Source organism: Acipenser ruthenus, chromosome 3 (assembly GCF_902713425.1).
Source record: "Acipenser ruthenus chromosome 3, fAciRut3.2 maternal haplotype, whole genome shotgun sequence".
NCBI classification, from domain to species: Eukaryota; Metazoa; Chordata; class Actinopteri; order Acipenseriformes; family Acipenseridae; genus Acipenser; species Acipenser ruthenus.
The window spans coordinates 86,632,023-86,659,969 of NC_081191.1; the positions used below are offsets into that span (position 1 = coordinate 86,632,023).

General features: G+C 42.3%; 1 protein-coding gene across 1 annotated transcript in view; it reads left to right on the plus strand.

Annotated features, from left to right (window-relative positions):
• Positions 1-26,834, plus strand: part of LOC117435595 (protein phosphatase 1 regulatory subunit 16A-like) — a 38,731-nt gene extending 11,897 nt beyond the window's left edge. Inside the window, exons 2-11 of the mRNA XM_059018534.1 lie at positions 738-2,147; positions 11,709-11,779; positions 12,017-12,162; positions 14,325-14,428; positions 14,760-14,884; positions 19,233-19,358; positions 21,610-21,685; positions 22,216-22,345; positions 22,856-23,015; positions 23,835-26,834. Coding sequence (XP_058874517.1) covers positions 1,910-2,147; positions 11,709-11,779; positions 12,017-12,162; positions 14,325-14,428; positions 14,760-14,884; positions 19,233-19,358; positions 21,610-21,685; positions 22,216-22,345; positions 22,856-23,015; positions 23,835-24,263 — 1,605 coding nt within the window. The 5' untranslated portion in view covers positions 738-1,909 and the 3' untranslated portion in view covers positions 24,264-26,834. The remainder of the gene's footprint in view (positions 1-737; positions 2,148-11,708; positions 11,780-12,016; positions 12,163-14,324; positions 14,429-14,759; positions 14,885-19,232; positions 19,359-21,609; positions 21,686-22,215; positions 22,346-22,855; positions 23,016-23,834) is intronic.
• Positions 26,835-27,947: the final 1,113 nt, after the last annotated feature.

The following is a 27,947-nucleotide window of genomic DNA, read 5'->3' on the forward strand; positions in this document are numbered from 1 at the left end:
TGTATCTCTGCCCTGTGTGTGGCTCGCATGATGAGCGGTGTGCTGCAGTGCACTGTATCTCTGCCCTGTGTGTGGCTCGCATGATGAGCGGTGTGCTGCAGTGCACTGTATCTCTGCCCTGTGTGTGGCTTGCATGATGAGCAGTGTGTTGCAGTTTGCTAGGCTGTAGTGGATTAACATGGTCGGTGTGGAGGAGCGGCTCTTTTTATTAGGGGATTACTGCACACAGGCGCCTCTTGTTTCTCTTTTCAAAGGAGGATTACAGAACGGGAATTAAAAGCACAAAAGATATTCCTGGCAAGTGGTTTACTGGAAATGGTTTCTAGGATTCCTTTGCATCAGAGTGATATCAGTACCCAGAGGAATTGCAAGTCAAGGACCTTCTTCAAACTGTTAATTCCTGGTTTCAGAAAAAAGTGGGATTAGTTAAGTACCTGCACTGACGGGTTCTTTTTTTTTCTTTCTGGTACACTTACTGTACATGTTACATGTTACAGTATTTTAGAACTGAACCAGGGATGGTCATGAGGTCTTACTAATGCATTGTAAAGTTCTAACATTACTTCCTTTGATTTAAATTCAACCCTTTTAACTATATATCCAATCTAATTTGCGAAAGCTGGATGGTAATATTTCCCAGTTTATTTTTGTTTGGGGAGTGATAAAACTTGTGTTGCAATATCTTCTGTTAGTTTAATCTTCTGTTAGTTTAACTCTCCTCTCTCTCTGTTTTACAGGGTGGATACCTGTGGAATTTGACCTGGAGAGAGGACAAGTCTTCACGAGCAGAACATTTGAAGAAGTGTGTGGGATTGAACTGACTTTCATGCAGGTCAGGAGAGGAGAGCAGAGCACAGCAGTACACGTTCCTCCTCTTTGACTGGGCGTTGAAGCTCAAGAGATCCATCCATAAACGTCCTTGTCTAAACTTACCAGCTGGTTTCTGTCATACAGTTTTTTGAAGCTTCTGTCACTAGAAATAATAGCAGCCCAGTTTGGCCAAGCTTCAAACTCCCTCCCTTCAATGTGGGGGAGGTTCTTTCCTCTGTCTGTAGCCAAGCTAAGCAGTGATAAAGTACAGTTCAGCATTCTTGCTGTGCTCTGTGTGTAGCAGGATCCTTCAGTCACACACTCCAGACAATCCGTGCTTGGAGATGATGCTAAGGATACCTTATGGCTGAGCTCGGAGCTGAATGTAAACCCAGGATTTAAGGAGGATTTTAGTAGAGGAATAACAACTAACTCTACTGGGAAAGGTGTTGTGAAGGTGTTCTCTAGTTTTTTTTGTTTTGTTTTATTTAATGTATTTATTTAATTTTTGATCCGCATTCTGACATTTTAATATTCATTCTGACAACTGGGTGCTCAGCACAGCGAATGCATGTTTTGATTTCTTTAGAGAAACAAACAATGAGGTGAATTGAGCTGGAGTGGACCTCAACAGTTATCCCAAGAACTGTGTGTCCGAGACTGAATTCTGTGCAAATATATACTCTATAAAGTGACAAAATTGGAACTTGGCAATTACACAAGCTCACCAGGAGGAGGCAGTCATCAGAGTTTCATTTTTTCAGGAGAACCTGCCCCCATGAGGGAAACCAGCTCAGGTCTGATTTAAGGTGCAGAGGTCAGCTGTCGGTATATCTCCCTGTGTTGGAATTTATATTTGGTTCCCGGATCTCCGCAGCACTCTGAATAGCGTGAATGATTATTTAAACCCTTTATTCCCCTACTCTCGTTATTGTGTGCCTACACACTGAACACATAGAGAAGTTGCACCAGAGTACTGTTGGTGCTGTTCCTGCTGGTTAAATCATGACTCCTGCCTGTAGATGTGGGCCAGTTTCGGACAGGTTTGCCGTGTGAGGGATGTGTGTTGCAGAGTGAGACGGAGAGAGAGTGAGACGCCATGACGGAACACGCAGAGCTGTTGGCCGAGATGCCGGCGGTGGGTCGCATGACGACGGCGGAGCGGCTCAAACACGCGCATAAAAGGCGCACACAGCAGCTGAAGACCTGGGCACAGATGGAGAAGGAGGCCCCGCACAGGAGCAGAGGGGGGCAAGGCGGCAAACAGGGGCGTCGCATCACCTTCCCAAACTATGTGACCCTGCTGGAAGCTGCAGCCAGGAATGACCTTGAGGAGGGTGAGCGTGATACCGGAGCCTTTTACTAGGGCCTGGACTAACATGGGGTTATCCCATGTCAAAATATTCAGTCAATTTTAAATTCATGTTCCAGGGATGAAAATATGATTCCCATTTCATAGATCCATTACTTGTTTTACTAGAAGTTTAATAAGACATAGTTGAGCTTTACACACTGTGGCTAATCAAGCTTGTATTAAAACCTGGAATAGGTAAAACTACTAAATAAATGTGAACATATTTGAATATTTGAATATTTGTCCCAGCTCTGCCATTAACTCTTTAACCCAACACTGTCCAAAACAGTTGTCACATTAACCCTGCTGCACTGAGTCCTGGGGTTCAGAATTTCCCTCAATTAAGTCTATTATTGAAATGATCAGGAGCCAGGAGTTTGAGCAGGGTTAGAAACTCACACTAGCCCTGCTGCACCCAGTCCTGGGGTTCAGAACTCCCCTCAATGAAGTCTATTATTGAAATGATCAGGAGCCAGGAGTTTGAGTAGGTTTAGAAACTCACATTAGCCCTGCTGCAGTCCTAGTTTCAGAACTCCTCTCAATGAGCAAACAAACCTCTTGTTAGAAAGGTGCTCCTCCCCTATAGCTGCATGAACAACTCCCCCAGTAGTGCTCTATGTGACTGTATAGTACAAGGTCACATGGCTTTTCTTGGCTGTAGAAGCACAGAAACCTAGGCAAACAGTAAGGCCTACTAAATTAATACATCAGAATATTGAAGCAACAAAACCATTATAGAAAAGTCAGGCGGGTGTTTTGCTGTCCATGCACAAAGTTTTGTATAATTTGATACAGGGTGTACTGTGCTCTACTTGGAACATTTCAATGAACACAACAGCGTACTCAATTGAAGATGTATGTTTTGTTCAAATTCAAGGTGGTTTCTGATTTAAATGTATTATTTTCCTCTGAATGCGCCTATTCAAATCCCTCCCACCTTCCTTCCTTATCAGCCCCCTGCCAACGTCCGGTCTTTTCATTATGTTGAAACACAGAGTTATTTTGAGGGCTAAAGGCTAAAGACCAGTCAAAGAACAGACCGGTTAGGAGATTCAAATACTTCTACTCTGTACTTTGCATGGAGCTGCAGTTTGTGTGCGTGGAGAGGGGGATGTTTTACATACTGTACAGGGTGTCCTCGGCTCACCGCACACCAGCGACCCCTGTAGCTTGGCCGGGCATCTGCGGGCTTGCCTGTAAGCTGCCCGAGAGCTGCATTGTCCTCCGACGCTGTAGCTCTTGGGTGGCTGCATGGTGTGTCCGCAGTGTGAAAAAAGCGGTTGGCTGACGGCACACGCTTCGGAGGACAGTGTGTGTTCATCGTCACCCTCCCGAGTCAGCGCAGGGGTGGTAGCGGTGAGCTGAGCTTAAAAAAAAAAAAAAAAAAAAAAAAAAAAAATGGCCATTCTAAATTGGGAGAAAATAATTAAAATAATTGGCAACGACTAAATTTATAAAAAAATTGAAATGTAACACCGTGACTTCCCAAGCCATGATGTGCCACTTGCTTTGCTATACTACATAACCTGTCATTGTTTCATGCTGAGAGTTTAAAAATAATAACTGGCTCTATTCCCTAGTGATTATGTCCAACCACAGTCATGTAAGGGGTGTGTTTATTTTGGGTCTACAAAGCAAGCTGGTATGCACAGAGAATACTGTACATGTGAGGCCCACTCTATCCCATTTGTGTTTGTGAAGAAGCAGAAATCTGTGTTTTCAGTGGGAGGGGGTGGGGGGCAATACTGTACTGTACATTTAAAATTGGCTGTCAAGATGGCCTATCAATAGATTAATCAAATTTGTGAATTATCAAATCCTAACGCAACAAGGAAGCAAAGTGTTTAAAACTTCCTGGTGCACTATTTGGAACCCAGCTTGCTAATCTGTATCACGTGCTTTCCTTGCGCATTGCCAGACTAAATCTCTTCTGTGTGGATTTCATTTGTGATGACAATCCTTAAGCCCTCTACACTAACGTGCTTTCCTTGCGCATTGCCAGACTAGATCTCTTCTGTGTGGATTTCATTTGTGATGACAACATTAAGCCCTCTACACTAGTATAAAGAAGTACAAGAAGACCATAACTTTTACATTGTACAGAGCTGCACAAACCGATTATTCGGATTGAGCTCCCACAGGTGAGGCTCATCAGTGTTGATTGGTCTAATTTACTATTCCATGTGAAGAAACAGATGCTTGGATTTGGTATGATCGCTGCTTTTGTTAGACTGTGGAGAACAGCAAGCCACACAAATCCAAGCAGCTGTTTCTTCTTGTTTCACTTTGAATGGTATATTAGCACAATCAACAACAATGACCTTCACCTGATTTCTGTGTAGCGCTTGATCCAAATAATTGAATAATCAGTTTGTGCAGCACTGCCATGTTATCGATGACTTAATGGTTTTAATGATTCTGCCTGTCTAGTCCTGGAATGCTAATACTGATTTAATGAGAGTGACTGCAAGTTCAGTATCTCAGTACAGTAAAATGTTGCATGAGACGAACGTGTGCTTGTGGTGGGGGATTACATTTAGGATACTTTGGTACATAGTTGGATGTTCATGGCTTGATACATCAAAAATAAACAAGTATATAAACAAGTTTTTTAAAGTATCATTAATTCATTCTAGGAAGTAGTGCTTTTAGCATATCAGAGGACGCTCATTGTATGAGTGGTACGCTATATACAAGTGGCGCGTGTTACACAAGGGGTATTAAATGAAACTGCTCTGTCTAGCACACAATACACTGGGTGCTCATTATATTACTGAAATTAGGGTATTTGAATTGATGGTTATGTGTGGGTGGGGTGGGGCGAGCCCAGCCAGAGAGTCGGAGTGTCCTCCCTCTCTAATAGAAACGGGCTGGTCTCGTAGGCACACCCACTCACCACAGCCCTAAGACAGAAAGAGAGAGAGAGATGCTCCAGATTGAATTGAACTGAACACTTAGTATAGAATAGTTAGTTTTATTTATTTATTTTGTTGAGGTTAGGTTATTGGCTTTTATAGAGTGTGTGGGGTTGCAGTATACAAAAACAACATTTTTGGCATGAATATCAAATTCCACTAACAATCCATACTTTGTATATTGCAACAGGTCGCCAACATTTCTGGAGCAAAATAGATTTTATGGGTGTGATTCGTCAAATATTTTGGTCGCAAATATTTATGGCTTTACAGTACTGACAATAATCGATGCATTGAAAATGTAGCCTATTGACTCTTCACAAACTACAACTGAAAACATGCATGTGCATTGAATTATACTGTATGTTTATAAGTGTTCAGTGGTTATCTCTAATCAAGTTCAGAGTGCATTTATTGCGCACTCTGTGTCAAGCCCGCAAGCTAAGCATTAGATTCTGACATTTCTCATCACAAGATAAATATGAGCTTTAGTCTAATAACAAGCAAAGAAAGCATGTTTTCAGGATAGCTAGTTACGTGAGGCTCCAAGTAGAGCATCAGGGCAATTTCATCTCTTATCTGCTTAATTAAGGCTTGCAAAACTAAATCTATTACTAATCAATTAATCGATGCATCTCTGCTAGTTTAGTCATCTTTCCTAGGGAGGGTGTATAGAAAGGAAAGCAATCCCACCCCTGTCTAACCCTGGGAACCGTAACCACGAGACAGACTATAGTGTCTAATCAAGGCATCAACAGAACCGCAAGGCGTTCCCACCAAACATGCCAGGGTGGGGCTTGATTGCACTTCACAAGTTGCTGAAACCAGCCAGCAGGCTATGCCACTGAATATAGACCAGCACTGTCCTAGTATGGATGGCTCTTGAGGTCAATATGACTCTTGATCTTTAAGTGATGTTTCCCATTACATAACAACATTTATGATTGCGGGGAAGCCATTTGCCCCATTAGTGCTCATCCAATTGCTAGCGACTAACTGATATCAAAACTTTGGCAAGTTGGGTTTTAAGGGATCCCCGTGATTCGGTGTCACCATGGGTAGGTAACTCATTCTATACCCTCTGGTCCTGGTTCTGTGCTGTGCTTAAAGTATTGATTTTAACTTTATCAACTCCTTTTAAGATTTTAAAGAAGTCTTTGATCTAGGCTAAATAAATTCAACCTATCTTCACTGCTGATTTCTTTAAGTCCTGGGATTGGACTGGTTGCTCATCGTTGGACTCTCCAGGGCCCCAGTGTCCGTTTGGTACTGTGACAATCTGAATTGAACACAGTATTCAAAGTGTGGTCTCACCAGTGCGTTATACAACCTCATCATAACCTGATCTAATGGGTTTGAAACAGTGTACAAGGGCAATTGACAGTCTTTGGGTAGAGTACAGTAGAAAACTAAACTTGTGTTTAAACATGACATGTGTTTAAGGAACACAGCCATACTAAAGCTGGGTCTTCATGCAGTCTGGTTAAATCTTATCTTTTTTTTTACATTTAAATACTTTTGCTTCTGTTCAGTCTGCTATTTATAAGAAATACCTGCTCCTTGGTACAGTATGACTCTTTTAACCAAGAAAAGGAGTTTAGATCGGACTTCACTGAAGCCACCCATTTAATATCGTGCTCAATTTCCACCCCCCCCCCTCCCCCACAGTACACAAAAGGAAATCAGTAAGTTTGTACAGTTGTCAATTTGAGTGTGGATTTGTCTTGACTTTTGGATCATGGTTTGTGCTTTGTCATCTGAACCCTTATCAGATTATCCTACAATAGCATTTTATAACAGTCACGCGGGACATTTATAGGTCTGTACATTCACTTTGATTGCTAAAAAAACATAGCATACAAACACAGCTGTACAAGTATATAGCCTACTATATATATATATATCTAACCTGCTTGATCTGTACCTTTCTACACAATGCCTTCCTGTTAAAGCAGGGAACACAGGAGGCAATAAATGGAAAAGTGCTTGGACTGATTTTAATGCTTAAGAGAGGGCACAGGATTTAGAGCACTCTGTTATACATACTTTAATAAAAAAAACACCACAAGAGCATGAGAATGTACAAACAAGAGGAGGCCATTCTGTCTGTCAGTGCTTATTTGGTTTCTAGTAGCTGATTGATCTTAAAGCAGCCATTGTAGGCAAGTGTGCAGGTGCCGGTCTTCACTGGGGATTTCAAAGGGAGCATTTGCTCTTGTGTTCCAATAGATTTGGGAGACAAAAACATCAGGGACTGTATCTCCTCTGTGCGTTACAGCGCACCCTACTGACCAGGCACCTGGTGAGCTGCTGGGCTGCCTGGGCACATGCTGGGCTGGCCTTTGTCCTCCAGAGGTCGGTAGCTCGCTGACATCCTGTCTCGAGTTCCTGGGTATAAAGAGGTATTTGGCTTGGGGCTCAGTGGACACCCACTGACCTTCAGTTCTCCTGAGCTGTTGAGGGAAATTGCTGTGTTGAGGAAGTGTAATTGGAAATTCTGAATTGGGGAGACCATCAGTGGTAAAATAAATGAACCTCCGACAGACTCCCCCTGTCCAGGATGAGAGAGACTCTGACAATCTGGCTCCTCAGGGTTTGATATTGGTCTCCTAGCTCGGAGAGGTTCAGAGTATATGAAAACATGCTGCCTGACAGGTTAGTCAAGATGCTGTGGGTAATAGCAGGTGGCTTTGTGGTTTGTGAGGAAACAATTCCCATGTTTGTCGAGGTGGCTTTTGAAAAGCAGACTGTATACTGTGACATCTTTTTGACTTGAATAGCAGTTTTAATTAATGTGTACACCTGCTATCTACACCCTTACTCTGGTGAGTACTACAAGGATACAGCACAGTAATGCAATACTCATGTTGTTCTAGTGTGAAAGGCTGTACTATATATGGGGGGGATCTGAGTTTTGCAGCTTCCTCAGTCATTCAGACTCCTTAAACTGGATTCTGGTTGCAATGTGTAGGCATGGTTGAGTGATTGCATACTTCCAGCTAAAAGTGGGGTGTTTGCTTTACTGGTTAGTTTGTAACTTTGGTGTTCATAATTTTGAGGTTCTACTGTATTGTTTTAATAAATCTGTGTGTCATGGTGCTTTTCATCTGAGTTCAGGAGCTGCTCTTCAGTTCTCATTGTCTGCCGTAGAGATATGTGACAGGCTAGACGAGTTCAGGAGCTGCTCTTCAGTTCTCATTGTCTGCCGTAGAGATATGTGACAGGCTAGACGAGTTCAGGAGCTGCTCTTCAGTTCTCATTGTCTGCTGTAGAGATATGTGACAGGCTAGATGAGTTCAGGAGCTGCTCTTCAGTTCTCACTGTCTGCCGTAGAGATATGTGACAGGCTAGACGAGTTCAGGAGCTGCTCTTCAGTTCTCATTGTCTGCTGTGGAGATATGTGACAGAGGCTAGATGAGTTCAGGAGCTGCTCTTCAGTTCTCACTGTCTGCCGTAGAGATATGTGACAGGCTAGACGAGTTCAGGAGCTGCTCTTCAGTTCTCACTGTCTGCCGTAGAGATATGTGACAGGCTAGATCAGCCAAAGTGTCTTATAGAATAATGAGCCAGCGCCATCTAGTGATCTGCCACTTTGGATCAAGTCTCCTTGTGTGTTTTTTCTGGCAACACACAAGCTATGCACTAAATGGTACAGTACATCTACATCTCGGGTATTTCGGATGATCTAGCCTACATAACATATGTCTATGGCTGAAGAGCAGCTCCTGAACTAACTAGTTAAAGCACCTTAACACAGACTTATGAAAAACTAAATTAAAGACAAGGTTTGAGTAACTGTAGTAAGAAGCAATCAGAATGACAAAAAACATAATGAAAATGTCATTTGTAATTTGAAGCTGCTTGCTCTTAAGTTAAAGCTTTGTGGATCGACTGTGCTGTGCGTGTGTTTTGAATATGTATTCAGTAACAACGATTTGTGTTTTTCTTCCAGAGTAAGCGTGCTTGCTCGGTGGCTTAGCCCAGTTTTTATTACAACTGATTTGCTTGTCAAATGATGGATTCTTTTTTAAAGATGGTTGGCTGTCTTACATGAAGTAGCTTGGGGATAAACCAGCTCACTGTAAAAGCTGAAGGTGTAGAATTAGTCAGACACCCTGCCTCTCGCACTCTCAGGAAATAATATCCTGATTTACATTGTATTATTATTATTATTATTATTATTATTATTATTTATTATTATTATTATTATTATTATTATTATTAATCACATTTACATAGGATTTTGTAAGCCATTAGATGCTATCCTAGGCAGCATATAATATGAATATGCTATTTTTCTGAAAGGGAGTTCCATAAAAATTATGTTTTGTAGATCTCCTCTTAAAACAAAGACTTCTAGTTGCAACGCCTGTCATTTAACTTTATTACGTTTTTCTAAATTTAGCACTATTGAGGGTTTACGATGTGGTTGTGGATGAAGGTCTGTTGAAGTAAGCGTTGAATTAACGTGCATGTTGTTCCGGCTCTCTTAAGTTGAGTACCTGTCATTTCATTGTTTACAGCAGTGTGGAGTAGTGGTTAGGGCTCTGGACTCTTGACCGGAGGGTCGTGGGTTCAATCCCCAGTGGGGGACACTGCTGCTGTACCCTTGAGCAAGATACTTTACCTAGATTGCTCCAGTAAAAACCCAACTGTATAAACGGGTACTTGTATGTAAAAATAATGTGATATCTTGTAACAATTGTAAGTCGCCCTGGATAAGGGCGTCTGCTAAGAAATAAAAAATAATAAAATAATAATAATACACGCCAGCAACCTTTTTACTCCTTCACGTTTCAGCTGCACCTACTTCTTCATCAAAGGTCTTTGAAACCTGGCATTGTTCTGTGCTGTCAGGTACAAATGTACATCTTCCAGTGACTTCTACACAAGCAGCATACAGAATTACACTCCAACACTCTAAAATGCACATTTTAAACAGTGATCCCACAGCAACTATCTTGTTACTCAAGAACCGAGACGAGAAGGAAGAAGAATCACATGCAGTTCTGTGTACAAGCTGACATTTTGGGAGATTTTTTAAAGAAAACAATGAAACTTCAACATGTAGGCAACATGGACATTTTTTTTTAACAAATTGGATAATTAATAAAGGAATTATGGCCATATATACAAAAGGAACCAAAAGTAACCAAAAAAAAAACAATTGATAAATGTACAAAAGAAACAACTAATTCCAATGATTAATTCCAGGGACCCTGATCATGTGGTGCAATATGGAGCTATTCACTGTGGCTTGAATGGCCAGCAAGGTGGCGACCATGGCAACCTAACTCTTTAACAGCTGTTGTCTTGTGCATCTGATCCACAAACACGAAAAACAAATATATATTTATCGGAAAATAGGTCCTTGTGCCTTTGATGTCGCCATTTCCCTTATTTTATGTGAAAATGTTTGTCTTACATCGCAGTAGTAACATTGGAAAACACTCGCATTCATGGCTGGTGTAGGACTAGGCTCTCACAGTGCCTGAGTAAAAAGATTTGAAGGGCCAGGTCACCGGCAGTATATTTAACATTAGGAGGACAACACTTTTAGAGTTTCTTCAAACAGTTAAAACTACTATTATGCTACTTGGTACATGACATTGATATATACATCATCAACCTAAATTTCTAGTCGTGGCAGTGGGGGATGGATGTTAATGAGGGCCCCAGGAAGGCAATGACTTTACTGTGTATGTCTCCAAGTCTGCACTGTTGCCATGTTCTCCAGGAATGTGCACAGTGTAGTGGCAGCCCTTTGAAATCATGTGAGGTTGTTTCAGGGGTGCGGTGCAGCAGAATGGTCCGCTTAGCAAATGCTGTTTTGACAGAACACATTTTCAGAGGTGACGTACTGTGCAAAGTCAGTTTCGGCCTTAAAGTTTGTGTACAGAGCAGCTTGATGATGCTGCAATGCAAAACCACAAATTCTCTTGTATGATGTTGAAAGACAAATATGTTTCATAACCATAGCAGGGAAATTACTTCTGGTTAGTCATTTTGCTGTAAGTTTGTATTGTCCCTCACTCACTCCCCCACTGAGAGGCCCAGTCTGTGTATCCCCCCCCTCACTGAGAGGCCCATTCTGTGTGTCCCTCACTGAGAGGCCCAGTCTGTGTATCCCTCCCTCACGGAGAGGCCCAGTCTGTGTGTCCCTCAGTGAGAGGCCCAGTCTGTGTGTCCCTCAGTGAGAGGCCCAGTCTGTGTGTCCCTCAGTGAGAGGCCCAGTCTGTGTGTCCCTCAGTGAGAGGCCCAGTCTGTGTGTCCCTCAGTGAGAGGCCCAGTCTGTGTGTCCCTCCCTCACGGAGAAGCCCAGTCTGTGTGTCCCTCACGGAGAGGCCCAGTCTGTGTGTCCCTCACGGAGAGGCCCAGTCTGTGTGTCCCTAAGTGAGAGGCCCAGTCTGTGTGTCCCTCACTGAGAGGTCCAGTCTGTGTGTCCCTCACTGAGAGGTCCAGTCTGTGTATGCCTCCCTCACTGAGAATCCCAGTCTGTGGGTCCCTCTCTACCTCACTCACTAAAATCAGTTTTCATCCTAGATTTATTTCTTAAATATAAACTATAATAAATAAATAAAGAATGCAATGCAATGCCCCTGACTGGTGGCCCTGTTGTGTGATTGCAGTGCGTGAATTCCTGAAGAATGGGGTCAGTCCAGACCTGTACAATGAGGATGGTCTTACTGCACTGCATCAGGTAGGACCCTGTGTGTGCTCTGCTCTAGTGTCTGTATATTGTGTGCCAGTCTCTTTGTCTCCCTTGTTGTGAATGTGCTGTTCTCTCCGTGCAGTTCTGTGTATTGTGTGCGAGTCTCTGTGTCTCCCTCGTTGTGACTGTGCTGTTCACTCGATGCAGTGCTGTATGTTGTGTGTGTGTGTGTGTCTCTCTGTCTCTCTGTCTCTCTCGTTGTGACTGTGCTGTCTGGCCCCGCAGTGCTGTATCGATGATTTCGAGGAGGTTGTGCAAGCGCTGGTGGATGCGGGGGCCAACGTGAACGCGTGTGACAGTGAGCTGTGGACCCCGCTGCACGCCGCCGCCACCTGTGGACATATGGGCCTGGTCGAGATGCTCATCAAACAGTATGTGGACCCAAGCTCTGCACTGCCACTGTGTGGACAGTACAGACAGGTGCATCCTGTCTGTGTCAGCCCTCAGGGGCATGGCTAAGAAGTGCATACCTGTCAACCTTTGAAAATACAAAATGTGGGGGGTGGTGCAATCCATGATACCTTTATAACCTCTTTCCCTATGGGTGGCGTGGGGGGCACAGGAGCCACAGGGCTCCCCTGGGTCCTAAACCCTGCTAGGTACAGACTGGGATTGCTGTAACCACACACTGGCCATGATTTTTGCTGACATAAGGGGGCTTAACAGTAGAGTCTTGAGCAAAATGCGGGAGAAAATCTGTCCTGGGAGATGTCCGGGAGAAGGGTTCAAAATACGGTAGACTCCCGGTGAATACGGGAGAGTTGACAGGTCTGGACCTGGGGTATAAAGTGATTGAAGCTAACAAAATAATTTTCTTAAATCTTACCTGTTTTTCACCTCCATTGGCTATGTAGGTCTCAAATTTGCATTTTTTTTCCTAGCAAAACATGTTATACTGTATGTGTGTGTGTGTGTGTGTGTGTGTGTGTGTGTGTGTGTGTGTATATATATATATATATATATATATATATATATATATATATATATATATATATATAGTGAATGAAAGTGCATGACAGGTAAGATTTTGTGAAATTATTTAGTCAGCTACAATCACTTTAAAGCTTTGTGTGCCCCCTGCTTATTATCATGCCCCTAATGGAATATAATGAAAGTAAATGGGGACTAGCTTCTGATAAGAATATCACTTTGGTTCTCCTGCTTAATATTACTCACATTTATCATGATAAACTGGTTTCCAACACCTTTTAATACATTTTAAAAGCTTATTAATTACTACGTTATTGGTGGACTGCTGATGAAGTCAAACGCTTTTTCTGACAATTTCTGCTCAGTCCCTTTTGAAGTGCCATTAAACATGGATGTCTGTACAGTACTAATCTTGGTATATTAATGACTTTGAGGCCCTTGTTTTTAAGCACCATTAGCAGGCAATCATTCAGTACTGTTGTATGGCTGACCTGCCACAGTCTAGGCTGTTTCCCTCCACCTTTGTCTAAATAATAGAACTGTTGCTGTTTGTCTTTTTCTAGAATAGAGAGGGATGTTTGAATAGCCTTCTTTTAATGAGACAAGAGTGCAGAAATGTGACGGCCACATTGTCCCTCAATACGAGTGGAATCAAATAATTTCAGGAGCAATTCCCTAGTTGATTAATGAATAAAATAAAAACAAACACGACTGTATTTAGAAATGGCAAGCCATACACAGCTAGTAATGAGCTTGTAAACATGACATTGTGTTCATGAAAGCTGTTTTGGATTGAATCCCTCATTATCTATGAAAGTGCATTCATATTTCCATAGATGGCAGTGCTTAGAAAGAGTCGCTTTGCTATGCATCCTTGCTGCATGGATTCCTTAGTTAATATTTCGTACCCCTAAGCTGCAAAGAGGGTACATAGCGTACTCTGCAGTGATCCAGCAGCCGTCAATGATAGTGTGTCTCAATAACTCAATAATAAGGCATCAGTGCAAGCACGTTTTTTTAAAAACCATGACAGATGTGTTTGTAAATACTATTCTGGGAGGTATATTTCCTTATCTTAATTTTACTTGTAGGAGAAGTCAAGGTTGCATATACTGTACTACCACAGAGACTTTAATTCATATATAAGGCAGCATAAGGTAACTGGAATGGTGCTACAGCTTCCATTATTTTTCAATATAAGGAACAAGTATAATAAAATGTAAAATACCTTCTTTATGTGGCGAGTCCCTTATGAACATCTACTGTGGTCCTTTACCAGTTTCTCCATGGTTATACCATACATTCTAATATGCTTTACCATATCTCCATGCTTTACAGTGTTTACCTGTGCTTTACCATGATTATCATAGTTTGCCATGGTTTGTCGTGTTTCTTTTTTGTATGTGCTTTACCACATCTCTTTGTGCTTTACAGTGCACAACTGTGCTTTACCATGATTTCACTGTGCTTTAATACACTTGTTTTTACAATAGGAAACTTTTATATAAGGGTTAAGCCTGGCACTGCCTGTGCTATATGAAAGTCCTGCAGGATGAATGCATTGTGTGTGTGTGTGTGTGTCTCACTTTTCTTTCCTCCGCAGTGGTGCGAACATGCTGGCAGTGAACGCAGACGGGAACATGCCTTACGACCTGTGTGAAGATGAGGTCACCCTAGACTACATTGAAACAGCCATGGCTAACCAGGGTCAGTGTGCTCTCTTACACTCCTTCCACTCTAACCACACTGCCCTCCTCCCCTTCTCATCTCTCCGCTCTAACCACACTGCCCCCCTGCTTGTCCTAACCACACTGCCCCCCTCCCCTCCCCGTCCCTCAGCTATAACGAGTAGACCACACTGCCCCCCCCCCCCCCCCCTCCCAGACCCTCGCTCTAGACCACACTGCCTTCTAGCATACTCTGCAATGATCCAGCAGCCGTCGACAGAGTGACTAGTAGCTGCTGGCAGCCCTGTAATTTTTTAGCTGTTATATTGACTCTCCCTCCCTCCCTCCCTCCCTCTCTCTGCTCTGCTCAGGTATCACACAGGAGAGGATAGACGAGTGCCGGTCCTCCAGGGAAAGGCAGATGGTAGCTGACATCAGGGCTCTGATCCAGGCTGGGTCTGATCTCAACGCGCAGGATGATAACGGAACGTCACTGGTGAGATCGCTGCTCCACTCCTCTCAAACTCTCTTTCTGTTGATTTTTATTCTGCAGGAATTCCTGCTAATCTGTGTGTCCTCAGAGAGGTGATTCCCTTCCCTGTGATTTGAACATTTCATCCAGCGGATCTTAGTGATTTGAATCTTTAATATCCTGCTGTGGAATCTTAAATCATGTTTGCTAGGATCTTCGAAAGCTACACGTGCTAAATCATTCTATCTGGTTGCATACAAAGTGCTCTTAAAGGCAGAATACATACAACATTTAAAATCATTATCTCGCCCACGTGTCTTTCAGGGTATTTGGTATCCAAATTCTTGTTTTGTTTCTGTCCTTTAAATTTTGAATTATGTCCTTAAAACTATTCAAATACTTGATTGTTCAGCAAGGTTCGTAGCCACATGTTCTCTTCTAAAGACCATAAAACAAATGCTTCTAGTTAATTGCTGCTGCTAACAAGGTGCAATTATTATTATTACATTTTTTAACAGGGAAGCTGACATGAAAGTTGAAGGTGGACTAATGGACTAATAATCAAACTAGGCTCACTCTCTTACTTTTAATCTCATCTCGATGATGCCTTTGTGATGAACTAACGAGAAGCATCTTGTAATGACCTTTAGTAGAGAACATATTCCTATGACCATGTTGAGCTCTGTTTTAAAAATAAGTTAGTCAAGGATGTCATGAAAACTAACAAAACAAGAATTGGAAAACAAATACCACAAATGACAGGTGGATGGGAGTATTTCATTTTCGAAACCCTTTTTATTCTACCTTTAATACATCACTCCCTTACTTGTAAATTCCTGCTGCTGGAGCAGTCTTGGTGTTACATACGCTAATGCTCTTGCTTCGCTCTTTGTGGTTTCACCGCAACTGATCCAGTTAATCCTCTGAGTGCAGTATGTCTGTATAATTGCTGTTTAATTGGTCGGTTTGCTCTGAATTGTCAAGACGTGGTGCTTGACAAGATGTTATAAACATGTGATTTACTATTGAGCAGGGTATTCTGAGAACATGGTGCAACGTTCTCCCTGTGAAGCAGGTGCTGGGACTGCTCTACACAAGCTAGTTGTACTGTTTAATCTTGTTCTGAACTGTGGATTTCCAACAAATCCTTGTGCAATACACAACCAGCCAGAAAACTGGCTGAATATGACTAAAACTTCAGTGGCTGTGATTTCTGAGAAAAGTGATCAAGCATCAGAAAAGCTGTCCTGTTTTTTCACTGCAGTTGAAATCCATGACCCATTATGTCATGTACAGGGTCCCTTGGGCTTATGGCAGCAAGGCTTTTGGACATGAAGCTCCCAAAGATTAGAACAATGGGATGGCCAGTGTTAAGAATGTATCAGCCGGTCTGCCTTTAGAAAAAAGCACAGAGATGGAAATAATACTACCATTGCATAACAGTCCATCCAGCGCTCCAGATAAGATTTTCTGTCAATGAATTATTTACTCTCCAATTTAGACACTTCATGAGTAAAATGCAACATTACCTTGAAGTCATGAGTACTTTTAATATATACTATACATATGACTTTTCGTTATATTCCACCTAAAGAAATATCTAACAATGTATTTTTTGCAGCCCTTTAGTCCTGCCTTAATAATATTAATAATGTTACAGTCCAAGAAGTTGCTACTATCGATTTAGTTAGCTACTGCTAACATGTCTGTAGATATTAATGGTGAATGGTGTTTGTTGCACTGAAGGATATGATGGTGTGGTGTGGTGTTGTGTAGGGTATGAGGGGGTAGTGTAGGGTATGAAGGGGTAGGGTAAGGGAGTGTAGCAGACCTGGGAATAAATAGTATATTTGTAAATATTTAAATATTTCCACTATCGTCCGCAGTGTGGAGTAGTGGTTAGGGCTCTGGACTCTTGACCGGAGGGTCGTGGGTTCATTCCCAGGTGGGGGACACTGCTGCTGTACCCTTGAGCAAGGTACTTTACCAGATTGCTCCAGTAAAAACCCATTTTTATAAATGGGTAATTGTATGTAAAAATAATGTGTAAAAAATAATGTAATTGTATGTAAAAAATAATGTGATATCTTGAAACAATTGTACAGTGCCTTGCATAAGTATTCTGGTTGTAACAGGTTGTAACACTACAAAATGTGGAAAAGTCCAAGGGGGGTGAATACTTATGCAAGGCACTGTAAGTCGCCCTGAATAAGGGCGTCTGCTAAGAAATAAATAATAATAATATTATTACTGGCATTGTCAGTGATAACATTGGTGATTTTCCCTTTTAATCCCAAATTGGTTTATAGTCTATTCAAATGCAACACTGATGTTGTCCCCTGTGTGATGCCCCTTAAACCTCTTGGAGGCCAGTAGGACATCCTAGAGCTTCCAGTCAAGGATAAAATGGCCTGTGATGCCCAGGAAAGATTTCATCTGGCGTGATGACCACATATCCACAGTGAGGCATGCTGGGTGCAGAGCGTAGCAGGCTGACTGTGGATACTGCTGTGCTTGGCAGGAAGACACACTGTTGACAGGGTTTTGCAAGCAGTGAACATTGAAGCTTGGATCCAGTGCCTCAACGAATATGCAGAAGCTGGGATGATCAACATGGGACAGTGGAGTAATGGTGTCAGCTGTATAGTCTGCCAAGGCATTGGTGGCACTCAGCTGATGAGGATGAGTAGAAGTGTACTTCTTTGAAGTAGCAGTGGGAATGCTGGAGAGCAGAGCATGTAAGGAGGAAGACAGGGGCTGATCACCATCAGGCTTGACAGTGTAGATGTCAGGATGATTCCTCTGGAGTATTTGAAGACAACATTGAAGATTACTGTTTCCAGTGTTATATAACATAGTGATATCTAAATTTGCAAATCAACCTCCGAATAGGGACAATATATGTTTATATTGGGGCTCACAGAGAAGATTAGTTCAGAGATTGTAGATCCTACCAAGTTTTTAATACATCTCTGTTGTATATACTCTGTGCACTACCATTGCTGGTAATGTCACGTGAGCCGTTCAATGTGTTATGTAAATAAATCCTGTTTCGCCTGCGGGGCATATGAACTTCAACCTTTGTCTTGTCACTCAGCAGCAAATGCACGCACCCACACAGCAGACGACTACAGCTGTGTATAATGGTATTTAAAAAAGGATTTGTTTATCTGACTTTTTACATATCCTCCCTTACTCTGGTCCCACCTCAGTTGGATACATGACGGATTACTGTATTTTCAAATGCTATTTGATTTCTGCAAAAAGTTAAATGTTTTCATATTTAATTATTTCCAATTATTCTTTGCATTGCGTGGTGATATTTAATTATTTCAACTATTTGAATGAGTTGGTATTTTCAAATTGAATATGGAATATAACTGTCTTTGTCCCAGGTCTGGAGTGTAGTGTATTGTAGGGTATGAAGGGATAGAGTGAGTGGTGTAGGGTGTAGTGTAGTGAAGTGAAGTGCAGGGTATGATTATGTGGTGTATTGTAGGGTATGACGCTGCAGTGTAGTGTAGGGTTTGTGTGTGTGTGTGTGTGTGTGTGTGTGTGTGTGTAAAGGAGCTGATTTTAACCCCTGGGTCTGGGTGCTGAATGAAAGTGTTTGTGTTGGTTTTCTCTTCCTCGTCCTGAAGTAGAGAGTCTGAGAGGCCGTGTCATTAATAATAGAGGGAGCAGATTGTTTAGTGGGCCCTTGTCATGTTTCAGCTGAACTTCCCCTGAACCTTACAGCACACTCTCCCTGCACAGCTGGTGATGATCCAGCCCCAAGCAGAGCCAACGAGAACACAGGATTGTGCCTGACACTTTCTGTAGTCCTTAGTTTTCTGCATTCTGTCTCTATAAACTTTTATTTCTTTTGTTGCTCATTTATTTATACTTCTAATCCCAGGGTTTATTGGAATTAAGATTTGAAGGAATTTAATTTATTTCGAGCAGAGTAGAATTCGGGAAGGCTTGACTAAACCAATAGTTTAAGTGCTCCACAGTAACCAGGACCAGAGGACACAGTCTTAGAACAGAGGGTAGGAGACACTTCTTCACACAGACAGTGGTAAGGGTTTGGGATGGGTTATCTAGCCATGTTGTTGATACTGAATCATTGGGATCCTTTTAGACTTGACTAAGTTGACTGAGGTCAATCAACTACTAGAAACCGGACGAGAATTAATGGGTTGAATGGCCTCCACATCACTCAGTGTTATAATGTGAATGAAAAGAAATTGAAGAAATTGAGAAAGACTTGTAATTGAATGTATTACATTTCTTGTAGTATTTAGTAATGTAGCACTATTGAGTGTTCAGTGGTTCCTGCTTTGTAAGGGCAGTGTTTGAGCTGACGTCTGTGTTGTCCTTGCCTCCTCAGCTGCACATTGCCGCGGCTAACGGTTACCAGAGAACAGCTGAGCTGCTGCTGGAGCACAAGGCAAGAGTGGAGGTGCGAGACAATGATGGCTGGAGCCCACTCCACGCTGCCTCCTGCTGGGGACAGGTCAGTACTGCACACCACAGAATTCGGGAGCTCTTTTAATTTGGACACACAAATGTAGCATCCAAATACCGAATGGGTGGTATAGACATAGAATTGGCCAACCAAGAGAAAGGCCTTGGTGTTGTAATAGACTCATCGTTGCTGTCAGCAGCCAGTGTGGGGAAGCAATCGAAAAGGCAAAGTGAATGCTTGGGTATATAGCCAGAAATGTAGCGCATAAACTAAAGGAGGTTATGATGTGAGGTTGTATAACGCACTGGTGAGACTGCACTTGTAGTTCTGGTCACCACATTACCAAAATGGATGCTATGTTGTTGATGCCGAATTACTGGGATCCTTTAAAAATCAACGTACTGAGATCAAACGGCTACTAGGAACCGGATTATTATTATTATTATTATTTATTTCTTAGCAGACGCCCTTATCCAGGGCGACTTACAATCGCAAGCAAATACAAATACATTCAAGTGTTACAATATAAGTCATACAATAAGAACAAGAAATACAATAATTCTCAAGTGTGACAAACCACAATTCAATAATACAGCAGATAATAGTGAAAGTTACATCAGGATATGATTAAGTACAAAATACTACAGATTAAACACTTGGCAGATTACAATATTCTGAGGTACAGGATTAAATGCAGTAAAATAGGGGGCAGATAAGAGCAAAATAAAGCATATTTAAATGAAGGGTGATAGTGTCCCAGGATACAACAGAGGAGTTCTACAGGTGCTGTTTGAAGAGGTGAGTCTTAAGGAGGCGCCGGAATGTGGTCAGGGACTGGGCAGTCCTGACATCTGTAGGAAGGTCGTTCCACCACTGCGGAGCAAGGGTGGAGAAGGAGCGGGCTCGGGAGGCAGGGGAGCGTAGCGGAGGTAGAGCCAGTCTTCTAGTGCAGGCGGAGCGGAGAGGTCGAGTGGGGGTGTAGGGAGAGATGAGGGTCTGGAGGTAGCTGGGTGCAGTCTGATCAAGGCATCTGTAGGCTAGTACAAGAGTCTTGAACTGGATGCGAGCGGTGATCGGGAGCCAGTGGAGCGAGCGGAGTAGTGGAGTAGCGTGGGCGAAGCGAGGTAGAGAGAACACCAGGCGAGCAGCAGAGTTCTGGATGAGCTGGAGCGGACGGGTGGCGGACGCAGGGAGGCCAGCCAGGAGGGAGTTGCAGTAGTCTAGGCGGGAGAGTACCAGGGCCTGGACCAGGAGCTGGGTAGCATAGTTGGTGAGGAAGGGTCGGATTCTTCGGATGTTGCTCAGGAAGAATCTGCAAGTGCGTGCCAGAGTGGAGATGTGCTGGGAATAAGAGAGGCAGGGGTCCAGGGTGACTCCAAGGTTCTTAGCTGAGGAAGAGGGAGAGAGTGTGGTAGATTCCAGAGGAACAGAGATAGAGAGATCAGAGGAGGGGGAGGAGGAGGGAAAGAAAAGGAGGTCAGATTTAGAGAGGTTGAGTTTGAGGTGATGCGAGTGCATCCAGGAGGAAATAGCAGACAGACAGGTAGAGATACGGGAGGAGATGGTGGAGTCAGAGGTGGGGAAGGAGAGGAAAATCTGAGCATCATCAGCATAGAAATGGTATGAGAAACCATAGGATGCGATGAGGGGGCCCAGGGAGCGGGTGTAGAGAGAGAACAGGAGAGGACCCAAGACTGACCCTTGGGGGACTCCAGTCAAGAGAGGGTGAGGTGTGGAGGTTGCTCCACGCCAGGTTACCTGTTAAGTGCGGTTGGAGAGGTAGGAGGAGAACCAGGCCAGAGCAGTGCCAGAGATCCCCAGGTCAGCAAGAGATGATAGTAGAATAGAGTGATCAACAGTGTCAAAGGCAGCAGAGAGGTCGAGGAGAATTAGGACAGAGCACTGATGGTCTGAATAGCCTCCTCTCGTTTGTAAACTTTCCTATGTTCTGATGAAGAGATGTTAGTCTTGCTAGAAGGATATCTTCCATAATGAAAGGGGTAGCCAGAGAGGGTGGTCTCAATGGTGAGAGCTGTCTCTGTGCTAGAAGGTTAAACATGTCTGCTTTTAGCGTGGATCGAACTTCCTATGAGGACCTGTAATCCTTAATTCCACTCTAAAGTATTTGGTGTCTCTCTTGTTTTATAAGAGTTATCATTTTAAAAGATACCAATGATTCAGTATGAAGAACATGGCTAGGTAACCAATTCCATACCTTCACCACTCTCTGTGTAAAGAAGTGGTCTCCTGTTTTACTGTTTTGTACAATAGATGACTCAATAATTGTCTTACATTTCAGATCCAGATTGTGGAGCTGCTGGTTGCTAATGGAGCCAACTTGAATGCAAAATCTGTCTTGGAAGAGACACCACTAGGTAAACTACATCCTCTGCTTTCCCTTCCATAGCCTGGCCAGTCTCTGTCCCATTTGCTAATCTAGCTAAATGAAATAACCAACAGCCCTAAAGAATCCTGTTACAGTGGCAATAATGTAGCAGATGCTTATTTGCAAGACTTGAAAGTAGTGCTGTGTGAACTGATCATTGGGACTGAGTTCTCCAAAGAAATCAGGAGCTGACAATCAGGTGAGGGGCATTTGTGTTCATTGGTCTAATTTACCATTCCAAGTGAAACAAGTGAAGAAACAGCTGCTTGGATTTGTGATGATCGCCACCTAGAATGAAGAAATACATGAACACTTGTTCATAGTGTTAAATATTTATAATTTCATAAGCCTTTAACCATCGTCAGATATGTATGTCAGTTGTAGTATTTCTATAGTAGGATGATGTGTGCAGCCCATCATAAAACAAGTAACAGCACTGCAGTGGAGTAATGGAACTCCCCTGTTCAAATAGGAGTTCCATTATCACCTGGTAACACGGCAGTGTGTGGCTGTTTTCAGATGTGTGCTCGGATGAGGAGGTGCGAGCCAGGCTGCTGGATCTGAAGCACAAACACGACGCCATCATGAAGTCCCAAGACAGACACAAGAGTGCCCTGCAGAGGAGGGCCTCCAGTACGGGGAGCAGAGGGTGAGTGAGAGGGCTGAGCTGGAAAGAGTGTGAGTGCAGGCTGAGAGATTTGTGACTGAGCCTGTTTCATTGCACCCACCATTATGGAGCTGTGTAAAATTGTTCAGATCAATCCAACAAGGGTGAGTTCAAAAGTTAGCCTCACAAGCTGTGATAGAAGCAAATATCAAAACTAAAACTGAGAGCCAGGGTGAGAGTGCTCATCCGCCATCTTGTTAATTCACTATCAGCAAGTCATTTAAATAAAAAGTTTCCTCTATTTAAAAGCATTGCAAAGTGTAATAAAGCATAGTCAAAGCTGGTAAAGCATAGGTAATCATTATAAAACAGAGGTACAGTAAAGAATATTAAAAAAAAATGTATAGTATAACCATGGGAAAAGCATACGAAAATGACCACGCACAATTACTATGCAAATTTATGTCACAAACTAAGGAGTGGAGGATAGTGTACTTGATTCAAATGCGAGTGCTTGAATGCAGTTATGGTGTGTTTTGGTGTTCCGTTCAGGAAGGTGGTCCGTCGCGTCAGTGTGAACGAACGTTCAAATCTGTACCGCCGTGAGCATGAGAAGGAAGCCATCGTGTGGCAGGAGCGTGGCCGACAGCCGGAACCGCAGGACGATGATGAGGACAGACAGACGGACGCAGAGCTCCGGCAGCACTCCTCAGTAAGACTAATCGTAAACCATGCAGGGAGACAGGGAGGCAATCATGCAGGGAAGTAGGGAGGCAGGCAAGCAAGCAGCACTCTTCAGTAAGACTACCTCTTAACCATTCAGACAGACTGACAGGCAGGCAGCTGGGGAGGCAGTCAGATGGATGCAGAGCTGAGGCAGCATGATTGCCACTCTCAGCCATGCACTGAGACAGACGGGGAGATGGGGAGGCAAACGGATGCAATAAGATTGCAACTCTCAACCAGGGAGGCCAGCAGGCAGGCTGGGAGGGAGGGAGGGAGGAATGAAAGCAGGCAGGCAGACACGGAGCGCAAGCTGCACTCCTCTAAGACTGTGACTCAAGACTGCAACTATAGACAGGCAAGAAGGCAATGATACAGTAATACACTTCATACAGTATCATTATAAACTCTCTTTTTAGAAATTCCGTCATCTCAAATTGTTAGGGAAATAAGAATGTGCATTCTAATTCCTGGGTTAAGAAAGTGCACACTCAATATCTGTCAAAAAGTATGACTGGTGGATTTGTTTCATTAAAATTAAGGATGGGCACGTTTACAGAATATCCGTGTCCTTCCCTTATTAAAATATGGCAATAGAAAGCAGTATTATACTGTGTATTTTTGGATATTTTGTGTGGTGTATTGATTTTGCACATTTTACAGCTGCAGTCACCTGTCCATGAAGACAAGAATCCTGAAGACGTTTTAGCATTATAATAAATCTGTGTCTTGTTTTGCCTGCTTGTTGGTTTAAGGTTTCAGCCTGGGTCTGCAATGCTGAGACACTGTCTCTTTGTTTTTCCTGCAGAGCTCTGGTCCAGACCCTCAAGATGAGCCAGCACAGAGGGAGAGCAATGGAGGGAAGAGAGAGCCGAGCGTGGGGAACGGATCTACATCCTCTGCCTTGCCCATGGAGCCGCGAGGGAGCCGGCTGGACCGCAGCGCCTCCTACCAGCTGGCCACGGAAGAGCCGGCGGAGGGGGACCTGAGCCGGGAGAAATCCCACCACACCCTGGCAGACCTGAAACGGCAACGTGCCGCTGCCAAGCTATACAAACAGCCCTCTACCACCGGGGACAACAGTCAGGACCTGCCTCCCCTGGAGCCCCCCCAGGCAAGCACGGAACCCAGCACAGTCCACTACACCCCCTCCAGCACAGACCCCCCCCTGCTCAAACTGAGAGCCCCTGAAGAGGAGCACCCGCCAGAAAAGCAGCGCTGCTGCTACCTGATGTAACTCCACAGCTCTTCAAGACACTGCTTCACACCAGATCCTCTCTGTACTGTGCTTTCAAGAGAAAGGTATCGCTGTCCTCGCATAGGTTCTTAACCTGCTGGGATGAACACAGGAGAGCTTGCTCCAGACACTGTTCTCTGTGCTGTAATGAAAAAGATTGTTAACTTACTGGGAAGATTGAGAAAAATATCACAGACCACAAAGGTCTTTACTGGTGGGGGTGGGGAACGATACACTAATGTGACAATACATATCCCGAAACTTGTGTTGGTCCAGATGGGCTTCTTGTACGACGCATAAGATCAAATGATCATTTAATGATGGACTATGTTAAACAATAAACATTTAAATGAGATATTCATATACCAACTATGAAACACACTTAATTCAAGAATGATTTGATGAACTACAATGTCATGGATTGTCTATGCTCAGGTGAGCTCTGGTTAGCTCCGGTGAGGTCAGGTGTGTCTGTCGGGGTTCATAGTAAACCGTGGGGTAGCAGCATTTGTTGGTGGGTTCTTGGTGGGTTATTGATGCTGCAATTTGACCAATTATCTATCTGAAAGAGTTTATAAAGTTGTATAATGTTATATTGATGCGTAATCAAGTTTTCTAAATGCAATAGCTTCTGCCTTCTATTTAGCAGGAAGAAGTGGTTTGCTACCCTGTTGTTTTTATATATGTTGATCAGGATTAACACATTTCTAATGCACAGACGAATTGCATATAAGCGACACTTTACAGATGTAGTTGATCTGAACTGTGCGCTGCGGAAATGCTGCTTGAATCTGGTTGAACTTTCAGTCAGATTTGTTTTGGGGGAGGTGGGGGGCAGTTGGTGGCAGATTGGTTTTCTTATGTATTATTGAGGCTTTCGTAATAAAGCACTGGGGAGACAAGGTTAGGGGTTTCAGTACTTCAGATCTGAGGACTGGGGAATCAGATATGTTGGGATCTTTAAAACCAGCAACTTACATCTGATTTATAATCCAGCAAACCTAAAGCTCTACACCTAAAACCAGCTACTTTAATTCAGTGAACTCAGTAATAGGATTCAAGAGCCAGGGAACTCGGTGCAGGTATGAGTACAGAATTCAAAGCGCTAGTGGTAAAGACGGGATGTGAAGGCTACCAATTCAGTACATGAGAGTCTGTGTGGTATAGGGGATCAGAGAGCCAGCACATTCCATTCACTCAGGAGAACAAGAATACATATGAATGAGGGGTGGCCATCTTGTCTGGTTCCGAGTAGCTGATTGATCTTAAAGGAGCCCAATGATTCGGCATTAACAGTATGGCTAGATTGCCCCTTTCCATCCACTCAACCCTCTCTGTCTTAAGAAGTGTGAACTCTAGCCATCAAATGACTGCTCAACAATATCCCTAAACTGTATCTAAAACCAGTTTTTCTCAGCCTGTGCCACGAATCCTGTCTCTTTGAGTACCACCAGCATTGGCCTTTTCAGGTTCCCTGCAGTGCGGAGTAGAGCTTTGCCAGCTTAGAATGGAGCCTCTCTAATTCCAGGAGCGTTACTCTGTGTTCAAGAATTGATCTGTTAAGGATGATGCTTTCTGGGTTAGTGGGTACTCATGGATTCCACTTGGACTTATTTATTTGACTGAGTGTGAAAAAATTAAGATATTCATAGTTCTAGAAAAATTATAGAATTGTTTTTTTATCATAAATTATTAGTTGTATTTGAATATTTTAATACAGGAGATATTCTGGTTTCCATGGATGTGATTTTTGTTTTTTAAATAGAATAAAATTTAATTAACTAGATAGGGTATAATATACAGTAGAACTGTTTAACTTCTTATGAGAAAGATCTGATGATTTGAAAAAAAAGAATGTGTTTTTAAATCCGTGAAGCCTTGCAAAATTAAAAATCAAATTCAAAAAGCATGGACTCATTCATGTTTTTAATTTAATTTGAACTTACTGTAATAGTCATTGATTAGATATGATATATGTAGCAAAGTTATTACAATAGTCATTGTACGTGCAGTGTGTGTGTGTGTGTGATTATAATATATATATATATGGAGAGGAGGCATATAGTGGGAAACTGGTCCCCGAGGAAAGAACTATAGTTACCAACAGGGGACTGTACTGCCCGAAGCCACAGGCTTTATTTTCCCACTATGAGCGCATAGTTAAAGTTTTTTTGGCACAGAACTGTCCATCAGAAAAAACTGAAAGCAAAGTTTTTGTGACATGTTAGTGTTTGCAACATGTTTGTTTTGTAGTATATGTTGTAATTCATTTTCTGTTGTCTGCCATTTTGCTTTGTTGTATGAAGAGAGGAAAGACGCTCAGCGTGATGACGTAATTTGAGGGAGTTTATAAAAAAAAAAACTTGACTGTAAACAGCATCATGGGGGCAATAGTGGATCTATTTTTGATCATGTGGTAAGGTTTTAACCAATCACATGCCAGAATGTCTAAGGACTGATTCATATATACATACATACATACATACATACATACATACATACATATGAGAGGGCTCAGAAAATAACTTTCATATTTGTACTGTGAAAAAAAACAGTTCTACAGTATTAACCTATTATGAGACCGATCAGTGTTTGTGTGTGTGTCTATATATATATATATATATATATATATATATATATATATATATATATATATATATATATATATGTGTGTGTGTGTATATATATACACACACACACACACACACACACACACACATATATATATATATATATATATATATATATATATATATATATATATATATATATATATATATATATATATATATATATATATATGTATGGATGGATGAAGGCTATATTTGCATCTTGAGTCATTCGACAAAAAGGCATAATACCACAGTAGTGACGTCAAAATGGCATATTCGTATAGATTATACTTAACCTTTGACCCATATGTGACAGTTTATAAAGCACTCGACCTAACGGTCTCGTAGTTTATGACGTCACAGAAATCCTAGATGGAATTATTTTCCAGTAACTCACTGAAGCATATATATATATATATATATATATATATATATATATATATATATATATATATATAGCTCTGGAAAAAATTAAGAGACCACTGCAAAATTATCAGTTTCTCTGGTTTTACTATTTATAGGTATGTGTTTGGGTAAAATGAACATTTTTGTTTTATTCTATAAACTACTGACAACATTTCTCCCAAATTCCAAATAAAAATATTGTCATTTAGAGCATTTATTTGCAGAAAATGACAACTGGTCAAAATAACAAAAAAGATGCAGTGTTGTCAGACCTCGAATAATGCAAAGAAAATAAGTTCATAATCATTTTTAAACAACACAATACCAATGTTTTAACTTAGGAAGAGTTCAGAAATCAATATTTGGTGGAATAACCCTGATTTTCAAGCACAGCTTTCATGCGTCTTGGCATGCTCTCCACCAGTCTTTCACATTGATGTTGGGTGACTTTATGCCACTCCTGGCGCAAAAATTCAAGCAGCTCGGCTTTGTTTGATGGCTTGTGACCATCCATCTTCCTCTTGATCACATTCCAGAGGTTTTCAATGGGGTTCAGGTCTGGAGATTGGGCTGGCCATGACAGGGTCTTGATCTGGTGGTCCTCCATCCACACCTTGATGAGTCCAATTTTCAGCTTTGCCCAACACCTGGTCGTCTAATGGTTAGA